Source organism: Manis pentadactyla, chromosome 1 (assembly GCF_030020395.1).
Source record: "Manis pentadactyla isolate mManPen7 chromosome 1, mManPen7.hap1, whole genome shotgun sequence".
Lineage (NCBI taxonomy): Eukaryota > Metazoa > Chordata > Mammalia > Pholidota > Manidae > Manis > Manis pentadactyla.
Genome location: NC_080019.1, coordinates 22,651,918 through 22,677,190, shown reverse-complemented (window position 1 = coordinate 22,677,190; position 25,273 = coordinate 22,651,918). Strand labels below are relative to the sequence as shown.

The window sequence follows — 25,273 nt, the reverse complement described above, 5'->3', positions numbered from 1 at the left end:
GTGGGGCTTGAACCTCTTTCTCCTCAAGGATGAACTCCATGCCTGTGATATCCCTGCTGCTTATGGCTTGCTGCACCATGGAGTGGGTCCTGACCAGACTGCATCTCTCCCCCTCCTAACTGTTACATTGTGGTTTTTCCTTTACATCTTTTGTTGTGGAAGAGTTGTCTTAGTGTTCACATTGTTGTCAGAGAGAGTTGCTTTGTCTGTAGTTGCAGGCTTGGTGTTTCTGTGCAAGGGAGTGAGTTCAGGATCCTCCTATTTCCCATCTTCATTTCTAATCTCAGACATTACTTATATAACATAATGATTTTTCTTTCCTTAAGTTGGAGGAAAACCTCATGGAAAAGATCATGTGTTTGGGTGTAAGAAACTGATGTACACATACATACACATATACACACATACATATGTATACATATATGCATATATGCACACACATTCATACATACGTACATTCAGAAAATGTTGGAGCTTTGCGTGCTTGGATAGAGTAGAGATCTAGGTGGGCTTTTGCTTTTGGAGGAAAATGAGCATCCAGGGAAGATAAGAGTACTGGACATCTGGGGTTAGAAGACAAGGGATGCCGAAGTGGAGAAAAATGTGGAAAAAGTGATGAGACTACAGTATAGACATACTTTATGCACTGTATAGTTTTGCTTTTGGCCTTGATAAACAGCTGCAGACAAGTATTCTCTTAATTATCAATAAAGTAGGTACACAGCCTGACCAAAAATATTATGAAACTTGAACAGAAATACTGTATTGCAATGCTCTGTAACATGATATGAAATAATATTTTATGATTCTGTGATGTAGATTCAATAGTAGTATCTTAGTGTGTTCAATAGTGTTTTAATTGGAAAAAATATAGGTGCTGTGATGTCATGGAGATAGAATGCTGCTGGTAAAAGTCTCAGCATTATTTTATGGCTTAATGCCTTTAGTCCGATTCATGTAAACAATTGACCATATTTAATTTGCTGTTGTTACTGTTTGAAACATGTAGTCTGTTTCTGAAAAAGTGTTGGACAAAATACAAGCTCTGAGTTTACGTAAGGAAACATAAGGAAATAATTTTCTAGTCATATGGGTCAAGTGAAATCAAACATGGTTTTTTGCTTCAGAACCTCTTCAAACCGTTACATGTATTTTGAACTTCTTAGGTGTATAGTATGTAGTTATTTTTTTTCCCCAAATTGATTTGATTTGGGTGGAATTATGCAAGTAACCATTCTTTCATAGGGACTGTTGGATATATTGTGTTACACATTGTCCCATACTAACTGGATAGAATAGTCTCTGGTCAGTTCTCTTAATATGATTAATTAATGGAGCTTAATAGAGGAATTCACAGTAATATTGTTTTTAATTATATTCTTAAGTTGAAAAAAAGGGAGTGGACTTCAGTACTTTTTTTAGTGCTTAAAAATTATATTAAAGAACAGAGCAAATAGGGTGGCACATAAATGCTCTCAGAAATAAAACTTAGAATAAATTTATTTTGGGTTATAAAAATTTTTTTATATGTGGTCACATACGTAATAACTTACAATAGATGTAACCATATATGCACACATATGGTTCTTTTGTTTTCCTAATCTTCCTAAACTCCGCCTCTTCTGCCCTACAGCCAGTTTTCTCCCATACCTTCCTATAAGGTGACCAGTGTTGACAACTATGTGTATAGTAGTCCATATCTTATGGACATATAATCTAGTAAATCCAGTACTGATAGTTGTGTGTGTAATAAAGGAGTCCTCATCTAGTTTGGTGATGGTAGGAAAGGGAAAGATGGATAAAAGTAGGTATTTTAAGAGGTTTATTGGACATTGTGGATGGGGTGAGCAGATTTGAAGGGGACATTTTGGTTTCGGGCATGTGGAATGGGAGGTAGGATTACCAGCTAGGGTAACCATCATAGTAGGATGAGGGGGAAGGTAGTCAGTTATATTTTGGCCTTGTTTAATTTGAGGCAGTATGTGTGGATGTCTGTAGGCAGTGGGACACATGAATTTACAACGTGGGGAATGAGTTAAGGTTGAGTAGTAGTAGTAGTAGTAGTAGTAGTAGTAGTATCTGGGAGTCTCTGATGTGAAAGAGCAGGTATGGTGGAAATAGAATGATTAGATAGCTGGAAGGTATAGAAGGTTACTTACATTTTCAGTTTTTCAGGAGGGCCAATTTCAGGATGTAAGAAATAGAGTGAGCTGAAAGTAATTGGATTTAGGAAGTGAGATATTAGAAGCCACATTGTAGGGATTAAAGATACCATCTACATGGATACTGAAATTTGCCAAGATTATAATAGATGAGGAGAAATGGAAAGTTATGTCTGAGATCCCAATCTCTTTAATGAGTGAAGGGGAGTCAGTTAGGATGACTGTGATGAGGAGTGATTCTGGGTGGTACAGTTGGATTGATTGCATGAACTTCCAAAGATAATGAGCTTTCTGCCAATGGTGGAAGAGTAATGGTCTGGAAGCAGAAACAGGAGCGAAGGGAATCTTAACCATTCTTTTTGTCATATTCAGTGGAGGGTTAAAGAACTAGTAGTTTTAAAATGGAATGTATGGAGAGTTACATTTCAGTTAAGTGAAGTGAGTAAGGAAGGCACTCGTCTGAGGTGGAGCTGGCAGTGCGTGTATATACCTGGAAATGAGGTACTGGGAGAGGGTTGTGGAGTGTCTGCTGGTGGTGGTGGTGGTGGTAGCTGTAGAGGCAGTGTGTCAGTTAAATTAGTCATACTAAAGGGATGATGGTGTGAGAGTTACGATTAGGCATTAAGGAATGAGATACATTTTTTTTGGTTTGGTGGTGAAGGGTTTTAGGGAATACCCTTTTAACATGATTAAAAATGATGGGAACAAAAGAACCTGGAGTGTAAAACTTTTGTGGATCAAGATTGAAGTATGGATCATATCATCAGATGACAATGAAGTGACTTAGATATTAGAATGATAAAAGCACAACAGAAAAAGTTGTGACCTTTAGCTTACTTTGATGTTAAAGTAGTTAAATTAGTGTATTACCTTAGGAGCTATTTTGTTTCAAGTGGAATATGTTCTTTTATTTTAATTTGTCTATTCCAGTTTATTGACAGTGCCCTTGGAAGAAAGACAGACTACAGCTTTACCATGACTATCAGATGAAGATGTTATTCTTGAAGTGAGAATTTTAATAGCAGATGGAAGTGTGAGTTTTTGTATCCTTATTTAAGAGGATATACATTAACTGAGATATATATTAGTTGGTTTAATCCTCATAACAACTTTAAGAGATGGCTACCATCATTACCCTAATTTTGCTGATGAGGAAGTGAGCCGTAGAAAGGTCAGCTATACTGCTTATGCCCATATTTTTGTTATCCAGAAGTCACATCCAGACAATCTGGCTCTGCTGCCCATGGTTCTTAATCACTGTTTCTCATAAGAGGGACTGTATTTCTGAAAACTGTCAAGGTATAGTATGGTTAAGGATCTTGGGTAAAATACAATTTGGGAGTAACTCATTAAAGTACTTTACTATTATTAAAATTAAGAGATCACGCTGGAACATAAATAATGAATGATGTTTCACTCAACTTTCATTGGTAATCCTTAATATTGTATACCCAGTTTCCATTTTACATATTTGTTGCCTAGGAGCTCTCTTTCTCTCAGTTTTAATGGAAATGGATCCAATTTGATTTTTTGCAAATAATGTACAAACTAAAATATTATTTTTTCCTGCTTAGTTTTCCATACAAGTGTTGCAGGTTTAAAATATCTTACTTTTCTCCCTTGGATTCAAAGAAAATATATACTTAACTTTGAAAACTTGAAATGTGTCATCAATGTTTGATTTTGTAAGTGAAATCCTTTTGTAGTAACCCTGTCTTCCACGATAACCATCACTAACAGTCTGGTGCATATTCTTCAGATGTTTTGTACAGAATGCTATTGTACATAATGCATAATTATAATACCTGCATGTTACAGTTGTACAAAGTAGACCTTTGGCTGGTTGGAAAAATCCATAAGAAGCCGAAACCAAATATCACAATTTTGGAACTTATGAGATAAAAGAATAGTTGTAAAATTTTATTGAAAATTTTAAATCTTACTGAAATTTATTGAACATTTCAGTAAGTTTTTGTACTTTCCATTCAGTACAGAAAATACTTTCTTGGCAGTGTGAAGTAGTACATTGCTCTTATGGTCACTGAATGGCACATTTGTAAACTTAATAGCCTCTCTTTCAGCTGATGTTGATGGAGGACCAAGGTATTGTGGCTAACTCAGTAAAGGGTAGATGTAGAATAAAAAGGCTGATGATTATGTTTTATCAACAGATTGAACTTACTTTCTTCTCTACTAGTAACTGACTCACCTAAAGTCTTATACCACATTTTGTTTAGTGTTGGGAATGATCTTAAACCAATGTCTTGAACTGTAATTAAATTGTAAGTAAGCTAATCTCTTACTATTCAGTATTTTATTATTTATTATTTATATACACTGAAACCAATCTGAGCTTAACATTCAATTGTGTAAAATTTTGAGATTAAGTAGGTATAGCTATGTTTTAGGTCATGTTGTCTTAAAACAGTGGAATTTAGTACTATACATAGCTGAACTGAGACAATTTGAAATGACTAGGAGGCACTTTCTCAGTTCTCTTCCCCACTCCTTCCAGTTTATCCTACCCCTTGAGATTTGAGGTGGCAGAGTATGGGGCAGAGGACAATACCAGTTGCTTACTTGAATTCAGTTATCGCAGGCTTTTACCTTATTTGTAAATAACTTTAATTTTGCTTTAAAAAGAGGATGTAATGTTCTTCCTACAGTAATGTATCCATCCAACAGTTTCTAAAATCATATTACCGAAATGTTTCCCATTATTTAGGTATTTGTGTTCTCAGTTTTCTTTGTATGTAAAATAATAGCTTTCAGAATAATTAATTATTACAGCATTTCACTCTTAGAATAAGAAATATGTACTCATTCCTCAAGTATCTGATAGACTTTAAACTTACAAGCACATAAGGAGATTTTTACTCCAAAATGTGTGTATTTGAGAGTGAATATATAAATCTAAATGACTTACCTTAGTCATATTATTGATGTTATGCTTATTATTTGTGTTAATGTACTTGATAATACAGTCATTTATCAACTATACTTGAGGAATGCCTGAAGTGATGCTTAAGTGGGCATCTAGATGAAATCAAGCAACATATTTTGGCCTAATATCTATGCTGAAGCTGAATTTTAGTATATCTTTAATTTAAATGTAACTGTACCTTTTAAAGAAATAAGATCATACTGTACATACTGTCCTGCAAGTAACAAAAAAGTTAACAGTATGTCTTGAATATTTTGACATGCCAGCATATATACATTTATATTCTTTTTAAAGGCTATATGATATTCCATTATATGGATGTACTATAGTCTATATTATCTGTTTCTGTATTGGTGGATATTTAGGCTATTTCCAGAGTTTTATTTCTTTATACGATGCTGCAGTATAAATCTTTATATCTTAATTTTTGAGCTATTCTGTGTGTAATTTTTTTTTTTTTTTAATAATTATTTTTTTATTGAAGGGTAGTTGACGCACAGTATTACATTACATTAGTTTCAAGTGTACAACACAGTGGTAGAACATTTATATACATAATTCGAGGTTCCGGCTATCACCCTACCAAGCTGTTACATTATTTTGACTATATTCCTTATGCTATACATTACATCCCGGTTACTTATTTATTTTACCATTGGGTGTGTGTAATTTTAAGATGATATTTTTATAAGTAGTTGAATTATTTGGTCCTGCCTTTTCTAATTTCTAAATACTTCTCAGTACTCAGTGATTGGATGTTTGAGATGAAAAAAAGAACTCTTGTATCCAGGATTAAGGTATAACTTCATGCCAGAGTTCACACTGTTAGCCATTCTTACTTAATTTTTTTTCTCTGCCTTCTTCCCAACACAGAGATGTAGAGTATGATTTTAAAGCTTGACTGTACTTTTTTGTTTCATTTTTTTTCTCTTCTCATTGCTGAGACTTCCCTCTTGCTGTATCAACAGCTTTTTTTCCATTGATACTTTCTTTTCAGTATTGTCTAAATATTCTCAATACTATTGGTGGTCACTCATTTCTTAGATATTTGAAATCAAAATTCATTCAGCTAAATGATCTTAAATTTTATGTTAGATATTTCCAAGCTGGTGATCTGTTACTATATATTTAAACATTTTAATCTAGAATATGTGAGATAGGAAATATTTTCTGATCAGCTCTCAAATAAACATAAAGCTCAATAAATAGAGCTACTTTATTCTTCAAACATTTTGGTTAGTAGAGATTTAGCATATTTTGCTGAATTTTACTATTTTACTTAAAAATATGTATTACAGTAAATTCTCGCCACAATTATAGATCTCAAGATATATTCAGTTTTGTTTATTATACTTTAAAACTTGACTCATCAGAACTGACATTATTTCATTTGAATACATTTAATACTTAGTCTTCTTTTATTTTAGAATATCCACTAATACCTTTGTGAGTGAAAACTTGGTATCATATAATTTATTTTGTTAAAACTAACCTTCTTGAAATATTTTATTTAAGCAAATGCAATAAAGCAGCTACTATTATTTATCCAGAAATACTTCATGAAGCAAGAAGTGCCGTTAATCTTTTTTATTTCTGTTGTATTCATTTTAATTGTGTTTGATTATAACTTTGGGATAGTATTTTTTTAAGCATGAAATGTAGTCACTTAAATACACAGTTTTGAATCATATTTAAAACAAAGAGTTGTCCAAGATAGCTTTTTCTGATAACTCACTTGTTCATTTATATATCATTTATTGAAACTATATATTAGTTTGGGTTCTGCAGTAAGAGAATACACATTTACTAGCAACTTCATGAAATAGAGGTGTTAATTTTCTCACATAACTAGGAGTTGGAAGTAAGCAATTGCTGTCATTAGCAGTTCTGCTAATAATGCTTCCAGAGCTAGATACTTTTCTGCATTTCCTTCTGCCATTCTTAGTATGTTGGCTTTTCATCTGTCCTGCTTGTGAGTCTGATGATATCAAGAGAGGCACTGCACCTTTGAGTATCATGTATGTGTTCTAAGGAGGGAGGAAGTTACAAAGGCAAGAGGCTAGGCCAGCTACATCTGGTCTCCTTTTATTAAAGAGGTCAAAGCTTTCCAGGAACACCTTTTAGCACTTCTCACATCTCTTTGACCAGAACTTCTCATGGCCATTCAGCTGTAGAGGATGCTGGAAAAAAGCATTTATCTTTCCAGTTCTTATAATGGCAGAAAACAAGAGAGGAAGGAGGTTTGGTATTTGAGTTCTCAAATGTTTTTATACATTAAATAGCTTTCTATATAACTCATTATTAAATATTTCTAACAACTAATTATTATAGCATTTTACTCTTGTAATAAGAAATATGCTTTGAGCCTAAAGCAATCTACAGATTCAATGCAATTCCTATCAAAATACCAACAGCATTCTTCAGTGAACTAGAGCAAATCATTCTAAAATTCATATGGAACCACAAAAGACCCCAAATAGCCAAAGCAACCCTGAGAAGGAAGAAAAAAGCTGGAGGGATTATGCTTCTGAACTTCAAGTTCTACTACAAAGCCACAGTAATCAAGACACTTTGGTACTGGCATAAGAACAGAACAATAGACCAATGGAACAGATGAGGGAGCCCTGATGTAAACCCAACCATATATGGTCAAAGTACGATAAAGGAGCCATGGATATACAGTGGGGAGATGAAAGCCTCTTCAACAACTGGTGTTGGCAAAACTGGACAGCTACATGCAAGGGAATGAAACTGAATTATTGTTTAACCCCATACACAAAAGTTAACTCAAAATGGATCGAAGACCTGTATGTAAGTCATGAAACCATAAAACTCTTAGAAGACAACATAGGCAAAAATCTCCTGAATATAAGCATGAGCAACTTCTTCCTGAACGCATCTCCTCGAGCAAGGGAAACAAAAGCAAAAATGAACACATAGGACTACATCAAACTAAAAAGTTTCTGTACAGCAAAGGACACCATCAACAGAACAAAAAGGCATCCTACAATATGAGAGAATATATTTGTAAATGACGTATCTGACAAGGGGTTAACATCCAAAATATATAAAGAACTCACACACCTCAACACCCAAAAAGCAAATAACCCAATTAAAAAATGGGCAGAGGATATGAAGAGACAATTCTCCGAAGAAGAATTTCACATGGCCAACAGGCACATGAAAAGATGCTCCACATCACTCATCATCAGGGAAATGCAAATTAAAACCACAATGAGATATCACCTCACACCAGTAAGGATGGCCAGCATCGAAAAGACTAAGAACAACAAATGCTGGCGAGGATGTGGAGAAAGGGGAACCCTCCTACACTGCTGGTGGGAATGTAAGCTCATTCAACCATTGTGGAAAGCAGTATGGAGGTTCCTCAAAAAACTAAAAATAGAAATACCATTTGACCCAGGAATCCCACTCCTTGGAATTTACCCAAAGAATACAACTTCTCAGACTCAAAAAGACATATGCACCCCTATGTTTATTGCAGTACTATTTACAATAGCCAAGATATGGAAGCAACCTAAGTGTCCATCAGCTGATGAATGGATAAAGAAGAGGTGGTACATAAACACAATGGAATACTATTCAGCCATAAGAAAGAAACAAATCCTACCACTTGCAACAACATGAATGGGGCTGGAGGATATTATGCTCAGTGAAATAAGCAAGGTGGAGAAAGATAAGTGCCAAATGATTTCCCTCATTTGTGGAGTATAACAATGAAGCAAAATGGAAGTAACAAAATAGCAGCACACTCAGAGACTCCAAGAAGGGTCTAGTGGTTACCAAAGGGGAGGGTTAAGGAGGATGGGTCGGGAGGGAGGGAGATGGGGATTGAGGGGTATTACATTTAGTACACGTGGGTGTGGGGGCTCACGGGGAAAACAGTGTACCACAGAGAAGGCAAACAGTGAATCTGTGGCATCTTACTACAGTGATGGACAGTTGCTCCATTGGTGTTTGGGTGGGGACTTGATAATATGGGTAAATGTAGTAACCAAATGGTTTTTTCATGTGAAACCTTCGTAAGAGTGTATATCAATAATACCTTAATAAAAAGTTTTAAAAAAAGAAAGAAATATGCTTTGATTTATCAAATGTCTGTTAGAACTTTGAGGAAGGAATGCTGAGTGAGCTAGTCTGCAGTATCGGACACAGCTTATTAAATACAGGCATTACACAGTATCACAACCCTGGTTCAGCCATGTTAGTACATTGTGAGTTTGGGCAGGTTGTTTATGTTTCAGTTCTACATCTGTTAAGTGGAGATAATATGGGTTTTTTTAAATTTTGGTATCATTAATCTGCAATTACATGGGGAACATTATGTTTACTAATCTCCCCCCCATCACCAAGTCTCCCCACATACTCCATTACACTCACTGTCCTATCAGCGTAGTAAGATGCTGTAGAATCACTACTTGTCTTCTCTGTGTTGTACAGCCCTCCCCATGCCCAGTCCCCCACATTATACATGCTAATTGTAATGCCCCCTTTCTCCCCCCGCCCCATTCCTCCCTTCTCACCCATCCTCCACAGTCCCTTTCCCTTTGGTAACTGTTAGTCCATTCTTGGGTTCTGTGAGTCTGCTGCTGTTTTGCTCCTTCAGTTTTTTCTTTGTTCTTATACTCCACAGATGAGTGAAATCATTTGGTACTTGTCTTTCTCCGCCTGGCTTATTTCACTGAGCATAATACCCCCTAGCTCTGTCCATGTTGTTGCAAATGGTAGGATTTGTTTTCTTCTTGTGGCTGAGTAGTATTCCATTGTGTATATGTACCACATCTTCTTTATCCACTCATCTACTGATGGACACTTAGGTTGCTTCCATTTCTTGGCTATTGTAAATAGTGCTGTGATAAACATAGGCGTGCATATGTCTTAATATGGGTTTTTTATGGGAGATAATTAGAAACAATAATTCACGAAGTGCTTATTGCAGTACATAGTTTACAGTAATCCTTAATGAATGTTATTGGTATTGTTTTATATTTTTATTGTATTTTTATGTGATTAGCTCTTAGTAATCCCTCAGTACATGTAAGTTACTGTTTTGTATTGTATTTGTATGAGTATTAAAAAAATTAACATAGTACAGAAATAGAGTAAAAAAGTTTTCCCCAATTACTAACTGATTGATTTGTGATTACATTAGTTATCTATTGGTGTGTAACAAATTACCCTAAAACCTTGCAGCTTAAAGCAGTATTAAATATCAGCTTGCAATTGCTGTGAAATTTGGGAGCATATTGGCTGGATAGTTCTGGCTCAGGGTCTCTTCATGAGGTTGCATTTAAGATGTTGGCTGCATTTGTAGTCATCTGAAGGCTTAGCTAGGGTTGGAGGACCTGGTTCCAAGGCTATTTACATGACTGGCAAGTTGGTGCTAGTTACTGGTGGGAAGTCTCAGTTCTTCAGCAAGTGGGCCTCTCTCAGAGCTGCTTCAATATCCTCATTACATGGTGGCTGTTTGTTCTCAGGAGTGATCCAAGGGAAGCCATAAAATGAACCCTTTTGGCACACAGAGTAACCCTCATTTAATGTGGGAGGACTGTTATTTGGCTTTTGTGCTGAATTGTTGAAGAAGGAATGAGGTTTTAGTTTGATTTGATTGCTCACATTTTTTTCCCCTAAAGTAATCTTAATATGTCTCTTTGATCATTATATTCCATAAATCATAAAAAGAAGCCTATGAAAAACAAATAGGTTGCATTTAACCATTTATCTGAAAACTTGAAAGACCTTCTGTTCACCTAAAACGTAGTTGAGTGATATTATTCATAGCACGGTTTCTTTTAAGTGTATTTTCTTATTGAAGTATAGTTGATATACAATACTACATTGGTTTCAGGTATGCAACACAGTGGTTCAACAGTTACACACATAATAAAATCCTCACCCCAACTAGTGCAGTTACTATCTGTCAACATAGAAAGATGTTACAAGACTATTGAGTATATTCTACATGCTTCACTTCCATTCCTGTGACGAGTTTGTATTATGATTGAGATTTTATTTGCATGTTCTTTATCCCCCTCATCCAACTCATCCACCCACCCCAGTACCTTCCCCATTGTAACCACCAGTTACTTCTCAATATCTGTATGAGTCTATTGCTGTTTTGTTCTTTTTGTTTTATATTGTTTTTAGATTCCACAAATAAATGAAATCATATGGTATTTGTCTTACTCCTCCTGGCTTATTTTACTTACTACCCTCTAGGTCCATCCATGCTGTTGCAAATGGCAGTATTTCTTTTTCATGGACGAATAATATTCCATTGTATACACATACCATGTCTTCTTTATCTGTTCATCTATTGATGGACACTTTGTGAATGCAAAGGAAAAGCTCTTGAAGGAAATTAAAAATGTTACTCCATTGAACATACAAATAAGTTAAACAGCCTTATTGCTGATATGGAGAAAGTTTTAGTGGTCTGGATAGAAGGTCAAACAAGACACTACATTCCCTTAAGCAAAGCCTAATCCAGAGCAAGGCTCTAACTCTCTTCAATTCTTTGAAGGCTGAGAGAGGTGGGGAAGTTGTAGAAGAAAAGTTTGAAGCTGGCAGAGGTTGGTTCATGAAGCTTAAGGAAAGAAACCACCTCCATAACATAAAGTGCAAGGTGAAGCAGTAGGTGATGATAAACAAGCTGCAGCAAGTTAACCAGAAGATCTAGTTAAGGTAATTGATGAAGGTGGCAACCCCAAACAACAGATTTTCAAGGTAGACAAAAGAACCTTTTATTGGAAGAACGTAACATCTGCGACTTTCATGGGAGAAATCAGTGCCTGGCTTCTAACTTTCAAGGGACAGGCTGAGTCTTTTACTAGGGGATTTTGCAGCTGTTAACTTTAATTTGAAGCTGGCGCTCATTTACTACTCTGATAATCCTAGGCCCTTAAGAATTATGCTAAATCTGCTCTGCCTGTGCTCTATAATTGGAACAACAAAGCCTAGATGAGAGCACATCTGTTTACAACATGGTTTACTGAATATTTGAAATCCATGGTTGAGACTTCCCGCTCAGAAAGAGAGATTCCTTTCAAAATATGACTACTCATTCATTGACAGTGCACCTGGTCACACAAGAACTCTTATGGAGATGGGAAATGAGATTAGTGTTGTTTTCTTGCATGCTAACACAAGCACTTAGATCCAAGATCAAGGAGTAATTTCGACTTTTAAGACTTACTATTTAAGAAATACATTCTGTGAGGCAATAGTTACTATTGATACTAATTCCTCTGATGGATCTGGGCAAAATAAATTGAAAACCTCTGGAAAAAATTCACCATTCTAGATGCCATTAAGAACATTTGAGATTCATGGGAAAAGGTCAAAATGTCAAAATTACCTAACGGGAGTTTGAAAGAGGTTAAACTGAACCCCCATGGATAACTTTAAGACTTCAGTGGAGAACTGCAGATTTGGTGAAAACAGCATGAGAACTAGATGTGTATAGCGTGAAACTTGAAGATGTGACTGAATTGCTGTCTATCTCATAAAAACTCAACAGATGATAAGTTGCTTCTTATGGATGAGCAAAGAAAGTAGTTTTTTGAGATGGACTCTATTCCTGTTGATGATTGTTGAAATGATAGCGAAAGGTTTAGAATATTCCATAAACTTGGTATAGCAGCTACAGGATTGAAAAGATTGACTCTAATTGTGAAAGAAATTCTGTGGGTAAAATGCTGTCAAAAAGCCTTGCATTCTACAGAGAAATAGTTTGTGCAAGTAAGAGTCAATCGATGTACCAAATTTCATTGTTAGGTAACTTTAAAAATCAGCACAGCCATTCCAACCATCAGTAACAGACATCTTGGTCAGTCAGTAGCCATCAGCATCTAGGTAAGACTCTCCACCTGCAAAAAGATTACAACTCACTGAAAGCTTAGATGATTGTCAGCATTTTTTTAGCAATGAACTATTTTTAAATTAAGCTGTGTACATTGTATTTTTCTTAGAAACAATGCTATTGCACACTTATTAAACTACAGTGTAGCATAAACATAGCTTTTGTATGTGCTAGTAAACAAAAAAATTCATTTGACTCTCTTTATTGTGGTGGTCTGGAACTGAACCTGCAATATCTCCAAGGTATACTTGTGATTAAGTGGTTTAGAGTATATCAATGTATTGCCTCAAAGTTCTGTAGGCTAGAAGTCCAAGTTAATTGTGTGGGCACTGTATGTAGGTTTTTTCTGAGCCCTGAGAGAGAATTATGTTCCATGCCTCTTTCCTAGCTTCTGGTGGTTTGCTGGTGATTCTTTGGCATTCCTTGGCTTTTTTAGAAGCATCACTCTGACCTTTGTCTTCATCTTCACATGGTGTTCTCGCTGTATACATGTTTCTTTGTCCAAATTTTCCCTCTTTTTCAGGATGCCAGTCATTGGATTTGGGCTCACCCCAGTGACCTTGTCTTAACTAATTACATCTGAAACAACTTTATATCCAACTAAGGTCACATTTTGAGGTACTGGGTGTTAGGTCTTCAACATAATCTTTTGGAGGAGAGGGTTACACTTCAGCCCGTAGCAAGGGGCATCTGACATCGTGGTGGTATAGAGCAGGTAATAAACTATTTGGTAAGAAAACAGAATAAACTACTGTGTAGTTCCTAAATTTAGGGCACACCACTATCTCTTAAAAGTAAGTCAAAATACATGCTGTTGGTGAGTTGACCTTGTTGTGTTGACACCTAGTATAAGAAGTGGTAATGAGGTATGTCACTTGAGATAGTTAAAAAATTATTTTTTCAATGTCTGAGAAAATGCAAGTAATAGGATTAGCATATATATTAGTCAGGATATAGGTTTTCGGATGATATAACAGAGTCCCCAAGTAACAGTGGCTTCCATGAAGTAGAAGTGTATTTGTCCTACAGGTGAAAGTTTGGGTGGTTGAATGGGTCCAGGGCTACTGAGGCAACTTTATAACTGCCAGGATCCATAGATCTTTCTACTTGTTATTTTTAACATGTGACTTCAGCATGGATTCTAAGATGGTTATTCTAGCTCTTGGCATTATTTCAGCATCTTGCAGAGAAAAGTTAATTTCCTTATTTTTAAGAGTAGCACCAAGAAGTTGCATATATTACTGTTTTCTTCATTCGTCAGAACTTGATCACATAACTAGTAACTTCGAGGAGAGCTGGAAAGTGGTCCTTTGCCTGGTCCCCATGTACCAAACTCTTTCACAGTGGAAGAGGAAGAAAATGTAAATTGAGAAACTAGTGGTCCATCCAGAGCACTGTAGTTTTTCCTCAACTTCTTCTTATTAATAAGTATCTGGTGACTTTAAAACATGTATAAGATCACATTCACTTAGGAATGGATTTTTAAGGATAAGTTGGATACCTTGAGATTGGCACTTTGAAAAAATAAATATGTTTTGAAGGATGCTGGTAAATAAAAGAAGCTTACTCTTAGTTCGTTCTACAAATGAATAGGTCCAGAGAAAAAAGTGATGTGCCACAAGATATAGAAAAATCTAGTTGGGGCATAATCTGTGATTGTACTCTGTCCTGTTTTTCTGCTATAGTTTACTCTTACCACATCTTTTGAGGAAGAATTACCACATTTTTTGAGGAAAAAGTTGTGTTTCCAGGGAAAACACTAATACTACTTTAAAGCATTATCATTTTCTTTATATTATAGTTTTTCCAGTATTATAAATCTTTTGAAGAGAAAATAATTATTTTTGGTCTCTGTGTTTCTTGGTTTTCTGAAAATACAAGTGAGTTAGGTTTAGTGACTAATTTCAGCTTGAAACATTTGTTAACGTAACAATTGAGAAGAAAATAATCATGCCCAATTAAAGTGCTAATACAAGACTTGTGAAGGTTTATTTGAATTCTTTGAGTAATATGCTTTAAAATTTCTATAATCTTGTACATTAAACTATAACCTATAGAAAGCACCACCCTGAAGGTTGCTATAAAAATTGTTTATGAAGTTCACCCCAAGACTAAAATATGTTGAAATGGAGAGTTTTGAAAAATGTTCTATATAGCAAGGAGACCAAATCATGCTAAAATGCAGAAAAAGAGTATACATCAGTTTCTAGGCTACATTATTCAAAAAAATACAACCATAAAAAAGGTAATAAGATTACATGTTCACATTTCATGGCTAGTAAAGTGCATTAGGCTGCTCAGATATTCATAACTTACTGTGACATTTGGGAAGATTACATTTTGTAGTGCAGAGCCATTACTACAGCTCAGATAATAACTAGCCAAAGCCTGGACTTGGATTATGATCCTTGTCATTGGAAACAAATTTGTGTTTGAAGGTTGATCAGCTTCAAATAACTATTAGAAAGGGTTAACATGACATACGGTAGTCTCTGTGCATGCTTTTTAGATATAATAGATATGCATACATACAGTAGTATATCAAATATGCTACATATTCCCATGTACCAATTTCTGCCATCAATTTTCTCCTTGAAAGGCATGTTTTGTAATATTTAAAGCTATGGATAAATATTTAAAACACCTGTGTGGATACTGCTCTCACTGTATAAACTCAGTTGGAAGGCTGTTGAAATATTTGGGGTTTTGGGGGAAATTTCTTTCAAAAATTAATTCTGTAGCTTCTTGGAAGGGTGGTTACTGATGGTAATAAACAGATCAAAATGAAAGATTGATGCAAGTAATATTAAGGTAAAGGTAAAGCCTCAAGTTAGTTGTAGCTAGGTTTTTGACCTATTTAGGTCTGTGTGGAGGATATCCATGTGTGTGTGTGTGTGTGTGTGTAAAACTCCCCCTTTTCCCTCTTCCCCCCTATGCTCAGTTGCCTTTTCAGAAGCAATCACTATTTAGTTTCTTGCATATCATTCTTGGGTATATGTCTGCTTGAGTCTTTGCACTCAAATTGTTGCCTAGTATTCACACTTTTCCCACCTTGGTTTTCATACCTAAACAATGTATTTTAGAGATCTTGTCATGTCACTGGAGATGCATCATTCTTTTCAAAGGCTACATCATATTCCGTTGTATAGTTATACACAGCTTTACTACTACCTTATAATTTTTTGAAGGGGATAATTTCCTCTCTTTTCTATATAAAAAATGCTCAGTGAAGTTCTTATATCTAACATTATTACTTATGTATATGTGTAGAATAAATTTTTGTTAATAGAATGAATTTCTGATTGTTAGCCATTTGTGTCCAACTTTTTAGCATAATTCTTTTGAGATTGATTTATATTAACTATATTAATAGTTCCATTACCAAATACTTTTCTCATTTATAGTAAAATTTCAATTGAAACTCTTCAGTTTTCCAGATATATATCATATAATCTGAAAATAAAATTACTATACATATCCATTTTGCTGCCTTTGACTACACGTGACTTGTATATTTATAGAATAATGTCAAATGATAGTGCATTCTAGTCTTTCTGACTTTCATGGAAATCATTCCAATTTTTCTGTTAAGCATGATGCTGGCTTCTCAGGTGTGTTGTGTTATTAAAGGAAGTCTTTTCAATTAAATGTATAAAGTATAATAGAAATAAAAAATCACCATGTATCAGTGCCACAGTAATAACAGTTGCAGGTAAGGTCCATCAAGGGATGCTTAAAAGTATGTTGAGAAACAATGTAATTATGTAGTCTCAAAGTATTCTCTACAAGATATGTCGTAATTAAAAAATGAAAGATAACTTTAAAATCTGACAGGCACTGCTTTAAACAAGTGATCAAAGTTAACTTCAGCAATAGTGAGACCTGCTGACATCAGGTACCATCGAAAATGACACACTGAAAAGGGCACACATCACTTCTGGGATGTTTTTGCTCAGAATACATAACCTAAATTTAAATATGAAGAAATATCCAAACTGGAAGAATATATAAAATAAATGACAGGTATACTCCAAAAGTGTCAAAATCATGAAAGCCAAAGAATTATGAAAGTCAAAATCATGGAAGTTGTTCAGTGTGGAGAAGACTGTAGGGTGCTGATCCTGGACCAGAATAAGCACATTAGTGTGACAAGTGGCAACAGTTTAGTAAGATCTGTAGATGTGTTAAAATACTGTATCAATGTTAATCTCCTGGTTTTAATGATTATGATTATGTAATATATTCATATTAGGGAAAGTTGGGTAAAGGGTATACAGGAACTATACTATTTTGCAGCTTTTTAATGTTTGAGATTACTTACGGATCGAAATTAAAGACAAAACAAGCACATAATATTCACAAAACCAAAAAAAGAGTCTATATCACAGTTCTAAAACCTTACAGAATTTATGGGTGGATTAGGGAACCAAGCATACATGTTCAAGACCGCGTAGCTGGGAGAACTGGCACAATCACACCAAGGGACTCTTAGCAGAAACCCAGCTGTCATCTACTTATGCTACTTGTTACCGATAATGCAAAGAATTATACACTAAAATCTCTGCTAGAGCTTTCCTAAAGGACCCAAATCTCTACTGCTGTGTTTGCCAGGAATTCTTACCTCCCAGAGTGCAGATCTGCCTCATGTTGCTCATTTTTCCATTTTTTCTTTTTCATGAAAGTGTGTGTCTTTGGCAGAACCTGGGACCCATATTGATCTCTGGCTGGAAGGAGTTTTAATTGATTTTCTGATTCTGAACCTTCCTTGCTTTCTGGAATAAACTCTATGGTCATGTGTATTAGTTGGATTATTTTGTAAAGTTCACTTTCTCCTAACTACTGCCTACCTTTTGGGTTTAGGAATGCACAATCAAAAACCAAGAAGTATTTACAGGGACAGGAGTGTAGGTAAATCATGTATGTAACTGTTAATGACAAAGATCTTTAAAAAATCTAGTTAACCAGTATAACTCTGTAAAGGTAATTCTAAAGTATTTTAATTCCTTTAGTCAATTAGGGTTTGTGAAAATGTAAAAACCTTCCCTCAGTGTTAGACTGCCATGGGTGAGATGGCAAAGTGGGGTCAGTAGTTTTCTGTGGATGGATTTTCTGATAGTAGCATCAATGAAATAAGTTCTCTTGATTATTGACTTTGGGTGTGTGACTAGTTAAGCTATCCTGATTATTGACAGGGTAGTAGAAGGGATCAAAATGGATAGATACAATAAACCAGGAATTTGAGAAATACAAACTCCAAGTTTTGTGTCTACTCTGAGATTTTCTCAGCTTTTCATTTTTGCTGTGAGCTGATAACTTGTATAGATACAGCAAAGGAGTCTAAGGCTGTTGTGGGTAGTATGCAGAGTTCATAATTCATAATGAAATGCTGAATTAGAAGTAAGTATAGAGCAAAGTTAAATCTTCATGTGTATCAGGTCAGTAGGTAGTGATTTATCTAAGGCATTTTTGGTTTTTGTTGAAAAATATTTCCATTGTTATATTCTAAGTCTTGATTGTACTGTCTTAACTTGAAGGTTTCTTCAGAAGTTTTATTTTTTAGACCAGTGTGTGTGTGTGTGTGTGTGTGTGTGTATGCATGCATGTGTGTATATGTGTTTAAAGACCCTTTTACTGTAATGGATAGAGAAGACTATGGGTATATATTGCTAATGTAAGGCATAGAACTGTGCTGTAGTTATATTGAAGAAGCAATAACACTTTTACTTTTTTTTTTCCCTTCCTTGGAAGTTGGTTGGCGGGCAGTTTGATTTGGAAATGAATTTCATTATTCAAGAAGGTGAGAGTATCATCTGCATGGTGGACCTACTAGAAAAATGTGATATTACCTGCCAAGCAGAAGTCTGGAGCATGTTTACAGCCATTCTGAAGAAAAGCATACGAAATCTTCAAGTCTGTACTGATGTAGGCCTTGTTGAAAAAGTGCTTGGGAAAATTGAAAAAGTTGGCAATATGATAGCAGGTATGACTTTTTCTGTAGTACTATTCATGGGAAGAAATAAAGTTTGAAATTATTAAATACTGTATTTTTATTTATTTTATTAATAACTTATTAAATTTTGGAGCATCTAACATGTACCTGAAACTTTATTGTCCAAACTCTTACATAAGCACAGTGTAGTTTAAACCTTCAAGAACTATAAGTAGTTTAATTTTACTTTTTCTTTTGTTTCCAGATCTTTTAGTTGACATGTTGGGAGTGCTGGCTAGCTATAATTTGACAGTTCGAGAACTAAAGCTGTTCTTCAGTAAACTTCAAGGAGATAAAGGACAATGGGTAAAAAAACAAACAAACCTGAATACTCTTTGGTATTTGAAAGTATCCCTCTCCCCAAACACATTAGTGACTTGTAAACAACTGATATTATTACACAGGGGGGAAAATGTCAAACTGAGTGGAAGAGATCAACTAAGATAGCAGTTAGGCTGATATAGCTCCTTTTGCCATGTTGACGTGTACACCTAGAATTAGGTGTTCCAAGCAGGCTAATAACTTGGTCTTTCTTCAAATAGTTATTCTTCAAATATGCATTCATCATTTATTAGAGGAAAAGGATAAGGACAGAGAAAGGAAAGTGTTAGGTAGCAGTACTGAGCTTCTCATTCTATTTACCTGAGTAGTTTAGCTGTGGTTCTTAAACTTAACCCACTCAGTGAACAAAAGTTCTGCAGGTAATTGGATCCACTCTTCTTAGCTACAATTTAGTGGTCCTTTGCAATGGATTGTAGTGGTGGTGAACTTATTTGAACTCCAGGTGCCTTATCAAATTGTTTCTTTCCATCACTTGCTTACCCTTAGAGGAATACTAGTAAATATTTTCTCAATTTTTTTTTTTTTTACATTTATAGGCTTATTTTAGTGCCATTTAGAGATCATTATCCACAGCAGCTCCTCAGCCATCTGATTCTTAATCTAGGTCTAAGTATATCTAAATTTGTGCTTTGCAGTTATACACCATTTTGTTAAAATAGTTAGACTTAATTTTCTTTGTATCAAACTTTAGTTCTCTTGCTGCTTTTAAAATTTTATGACTGATTTTCAGCAATTTTACTTTGTTCTTGATGTAGTTTACCTTGTATTTATCCTTATTAGAGTTCTTGCATTTGTGGGTTTACATAATTTTCACCAAATTTGGAAACATTTTGGTCATTATTTCTTTATCATTTTCTTCCCTCTTCTCCCTCTCCTCCCCCGCTGCCTTCTTCTGGGACTCCAGTTATGTGTATGTTAGCCCTCTTGATAGTGTCCCACAAGTCACTGTGATCTGTTTACTTTTTCCTTTCAGACTTTTTTCTTTATGCCTCATTTTAGATTGCTTTAAGATATTTTGGAGGTATGAGGAGGGTGGGTCCAATTAACTCCAGAGCTTTTTTTTACTGAGTGGGTTAAGTTGAAGATATTTAGATATTTTAAGGTAACTGATCTTTTCCTTTCCAGTGTGTTCATTTCATCCATTAAAAATTTCAAATTTCAGTTTTTTTTATGTCTATAAATTCTGTTTGGTTCTTTTCAATAACTTTAATTTCTCCTTCATTATGTTGATGTTTTCTTTTAAGTCCTTGGGAGTATTTAGCACATTTATAATATAATAGTTACTATAATGTACTTGTCTACTAATTCTACCATCTGTCGTCATTTTGTAGATCAGGCTTTTACTCATTGATTTCTCATTGATTTTGCCTGTAGTCACATTTTCCTGCTTCTTAGGCTAGTGAATTTTCCATATAGTGAGGTTAGACAAAGTGAATTGTTCCATGTTAAGTACTGGATTTTATCATATTCTTTAAGATTGTTAGACTGGTTAGGCAGGCAAATAAGTTACTTATGAGTCAACTTTATCCTTTTAGGCTAGTTTAAAGGGTTTTTTTTTTTGTCAGATCTGGATTGTCTGTTACTCTAGGGTTAGGTTAACCATATTTCAGGTCTGATTCTTCTAGGGTCCCTGTGAATGAACCTAAGTCTTAGACATGGGGCAAGAAGTAGTGCAAGAATGTGGTCTCTCCACAGTGCCTACTAGGGTCTCAAACAATTCTTGGCTCTATATCAGCTCTGGGAAGTCTTTGACTTAAGCTGTCAATATTGTGGCCTCACTTTGTTGAGTTTTATGGTAGGTATGGTTTGGTATTAAGCCAAAGACTCAATGCACATTTCTGGAGCTTCTTGCCTGCATTGTTCTTTACTCTGTAGTTCTCTGCCCTGAGCTCTGTCCACTTGAGAATACTCATATTCCAATTTCTGCCTCATCAACTAAATGAGACCTTCAGTTCTATTTGATTTTTCTCTCCATGCAATATGGAAATTGCTCCTATGTAGAAAAGTCTGGGTAATCTCATGGTTCATTTTGTTTCCCTTTCTTAAGGATCAGCAGTCTTGAGCCACCTTTTTTTCCATGTCCAGAAACAGTTTTTGTTTTATACATTTTGTCCAGTTCTCTAGTTGTTTACAGTGTGTTGGTAAGTCTAAGTCCTGTTACTGTGTCATGCCCAGAAGAGTAAGTGCAGATCTTGCTTGTCTTAAAATGGGTGTCCCTGATAAATACCTCCTAACTTGAAAATACCATGTCGAAAATGTATTTAATACCCCTAAACTACTAAACAACATAGCTTAGTAGCCTGCCATAAATGTTCTCAGAACACTTTCATTAGCCTGCAGTTGGACTAAATCAGCCTACACAATGTCTATTTTACAATAAAGTGTTGACTCTCTCATGTAATTTATTGAATAGTGTGCCAGAAATGAAAAATAGAATGGTTGTAGGTGTACAGAATGGTTTAAGTGTATCAGTTGTTTACCCTCATGACCACGTGGCTGGCTGGGAGCTGTGTCTCACTGCTGCTGCCCAGCATCATGAGAGAGTATCATACTGCATATTGCTGGCCCAGGAGGAGATCACAATTCAAAATTCTAACTACAATTTCATTTGAATGTATATAGCTTTCACACCATTGTAAAGTTGAAAAATTGTGAGTCAAACCAATGTAAGTCATGGCTTTCTGTATATTGATTTTATTTTTTATTTATATTCAAATTATTTATTTAGAACATATAGTTAATATATTTTTGTTATATTGGTTAATATAGAAAACTATAAGAAAATAGTGAAGAATGTGAACGGGTATTTACAGAAATAGAAACCTCATATTCAAACACAAAATCACTAATAATTAGAGACATTCCAGTTAAAATAATATTGATATGTTATTTATATCTGTCAGTATCAAGGATTATAAAGTTGGATAATAGCAAGTATAATTGGGGGATGGGGTTATTTTAAAACTGTGGGCTACTGGTTGGAATGAGCAATAGTTGAGGGAACCTCAAGAGTAATATAGTACTACTTAGTCACATAGATTATGCCCATATCCAGTGATTTAGTAATTTGCTCTTGAGTGCATGTTCCAAGAAATTCTCAATGTAGTACCACAAAGAAATATACCTAAGAATGTTCACTAAAGAATTATTTCTGATGGCAGTGAATTGTCAACATGGGTGTTTATCATTAGGGGGGTAGGTAGATAAAATGTTATTAGATGCATAGGATATATTATTATATAGCAGTTAGAATTAGTACATAGAGTGATAATGAACAGATGCAAAGACAGAGGAAAGTAAGAAACAGAATGATATAGCTAACCCAATGTCATTTAAGTTACAATTACACAAACATTTCTGAGGGACATATAAAATGATTAAACATGTTAACATGGTTGCTTATGAGATTGGGAGTAGAATGAGGTTTAGGAATTAAGGGGAAAAAATAATAAACTACTAAGGAAACAAAGCCAAATTTATTATGTTTATTTAGCTTTTGTTGTAATGTCAGTGCAGGGAAAAATTCCTGTTTCTAAACCTATATCTGCTTTTCTTATTTAGCTCAGATTTTTATATTTTGAAGACTTTTGAAATATGACTACCAAATTATTTTCTGAAAGGCTTTCCAAATATACAGTCCCTTCAGCAGTGTCTGGAGGGACATGCTTATTCTTTTGTTGTTTTCATTTATAAAAAAGGAAATTTTGAGGAATGATTTGTCTAGATGGAAATGCTATTCTACTGTATTTTTATTTTTGACTGCGGAGTTATTTTTGGTTATTCAATTTTGGAATTTGTTTTAAAAAATCAGTGTGATAATAGTTACTTGTTATTACAGTTTTATAACTAAGCAGTGTTGTTAAATTGAAAATCTCTCAACCACTTAAGAATGAAGCTTTCCACTTAACACTTAGGTAAAGGATTGCCAAACTCTTTTAGAGTTACTAGTGGTAATTAGAGCAGCTTCCAAATAAGATGAAGGCAAGCCAGTAATTTCACTTGTAGTTTGACCTTGTTTTGAACTTTTACCTTTTAACAAAAGAGGAAAGTACTACACTTTATCCTTTTTGCAAACTGATTAAAATGGTAATGCATATCTGATTGTTCTTTAAGTGCAAATGAGCTTTTTTCATTTTAGCTGTTGGTTTCCTATGTTAGAGTAGACATGTGTCAAAGAGACGTTGCTCAAATAAATACAGTATTATAACTTTTATACATGATATATAGTAGAGGAATTATTGTAAAATTAAATGTGATAGAGAGATTTGATCCAGTGTCAGAGGTCAGGGAAGACTGCCCTGAAGAAGTGACCATTAAGATGAGTTCTCAAAGACAGGTAAAATTTATTTAGTTAAGAGGGGAGGGGAGTTGGCCTGTGAGAAACTTTTAAGCACAAAGAATAGCTTGTGCTCATGCCTCCTTATGGGACGAAGACAGAGAAGGCATTGTGGATGGAGAGCAGAGAGAAGGGGAAACTTTAGATGCAAAATGAGGCTAATAAGGTAGATTAAGTATTTTTTAGGTTATAGTTAGGGTTTTTGTCTTTATTTTAGAAGCAATGGGAAGCTACAGGAGAGATAACATAATATTAAGATGAAAGTGTAGTGGTTAAAAGCATGGAATCTGGAGTCTTGAGTTGTGATCCCCACCTTTTCACTTACTACCTGTGTGACCTTGGACTTGTTCCTCTGCCTCAGATTCCTCTACAAAATTGGATAGTAATAGTACCATGATTATGATGGTTATATAGTTAATGTATTTTATTTCTAAGTGCTTTTAAGAGTGCAACATAGTAAACATTTGTGAAACTTAAAAGTGTTTTAAAGAGGGATGGGTGGTAGGTTGATGGAGCTTGTAATTTTAAAAGATCATTTTTGTGGCAGTGTTCAGAATTTCAGGTGATACTTGCTCATATTTATCCAACATCTCATTCATCCTATAGTATTACAAAAAAATGCCTTACAGTGCTTTGTATATTCCTTAAAGTAGTTGGCTATTTTATGTTTTTTAGATTATACCATTATTTGGTTATTCTTGGGTATATTGAAATATACCTACTTGAAAATAAGTATTTTTGTTTTATGGTGAATAATGTGGTGATTGTATTATTGATTATTTTGATAGCCTCCACATGCTGGGAAGTTGCTGTCTGTGTTAAAGCATATGCCTCAGAAGTATGGTCCTGATGCCTTTTTCAATTTTCCAGGAAAAAGTGCTGCGGTAAGTAAATCCTAAAGAGGAAATCACTTGGAGTTCTTTCCTCTGCTTCCTGTAAATTCCCCTGTCGGTTCTTTGTTAGGTAGAATCTTCTTTGCATCACCTGACTTAGTCAATACAGCAGTTGTGCACATTACTTTTTCCTCTTTCAGAGGTGAAGAAATAGAGGCTCAAAGTATTTAAGAAAGCTGCCCATTCACAGCTGATAGTAGCATTGGAATAAGATTCCAATTCTTTTGAAGATAAACCATGTTGTCTTATGATTTTATCTCTGCATTCTCAAATACAGAATGTATAATGTGTTCACTTTCTATCTTTCTGGAGGACATCTTTCTTTAGCCTTGCATTTCCCTATTCCTGTTTCCTTTGCACCTGGTCTAGAGAACTCTTTGAAATTTTCTGGCAACTTTTCCAGACTTGTGAGTTTCATATCATATCAATCTCAGCATTCTTCTAAGTTGTTTATCAGTTTATTAATAAGATAGTTTTGTATGGTAGTAATATTTGTAATGTTCCAGTGTGTTATAGGAGAGCATTATGTAATGTACATATGTTATGAAGCTTTTTAATCTTCTCATTATTACATTGGTCTGCCTGTTTAAAGGAAACATTTTTTGAAGGTATTTCAACCTGTTTTTTTATGAGCTTTTAATCATTTTTTACTTTGCTTCTCATAATATCATATCTTACTTCTTTGTTAGGCCCTGTGTAGCCAAGCAATAACTTCAGAAAGAAAA

The 25,273-nt window shown here is 34.8% G+C and overlaps 1 protein-coding gene across 1 annotated transcript in view; it reads left to right on the top strand.

Annotated features, from left to right (window-relative positions):
* The window catches only part of LRBA (LPS responsive beige-like anchor protein), a 760,266-nt gene that overhangs the window by 76,253 nt on the left and 658,740 nt on the right, over positions 1–25,273 (top strand). Inside the window, exons 3-5 of the mRNA XM_036887834.2 lie at positions 18,737–18,968; positions 19,183–19,283; positions 24,444–24,539. Coding sequence (XP_036743729.2) covers positions 18,737–18,968; positions 19,183–19,283; positions 24,444–24,539 — 429 coding nt within the window. The remainder of the gene's footprint in view (positions 1–18,736; positions 18,969–19,182; positions 19,284–24,443; positions 24,540–25,273) is intronic.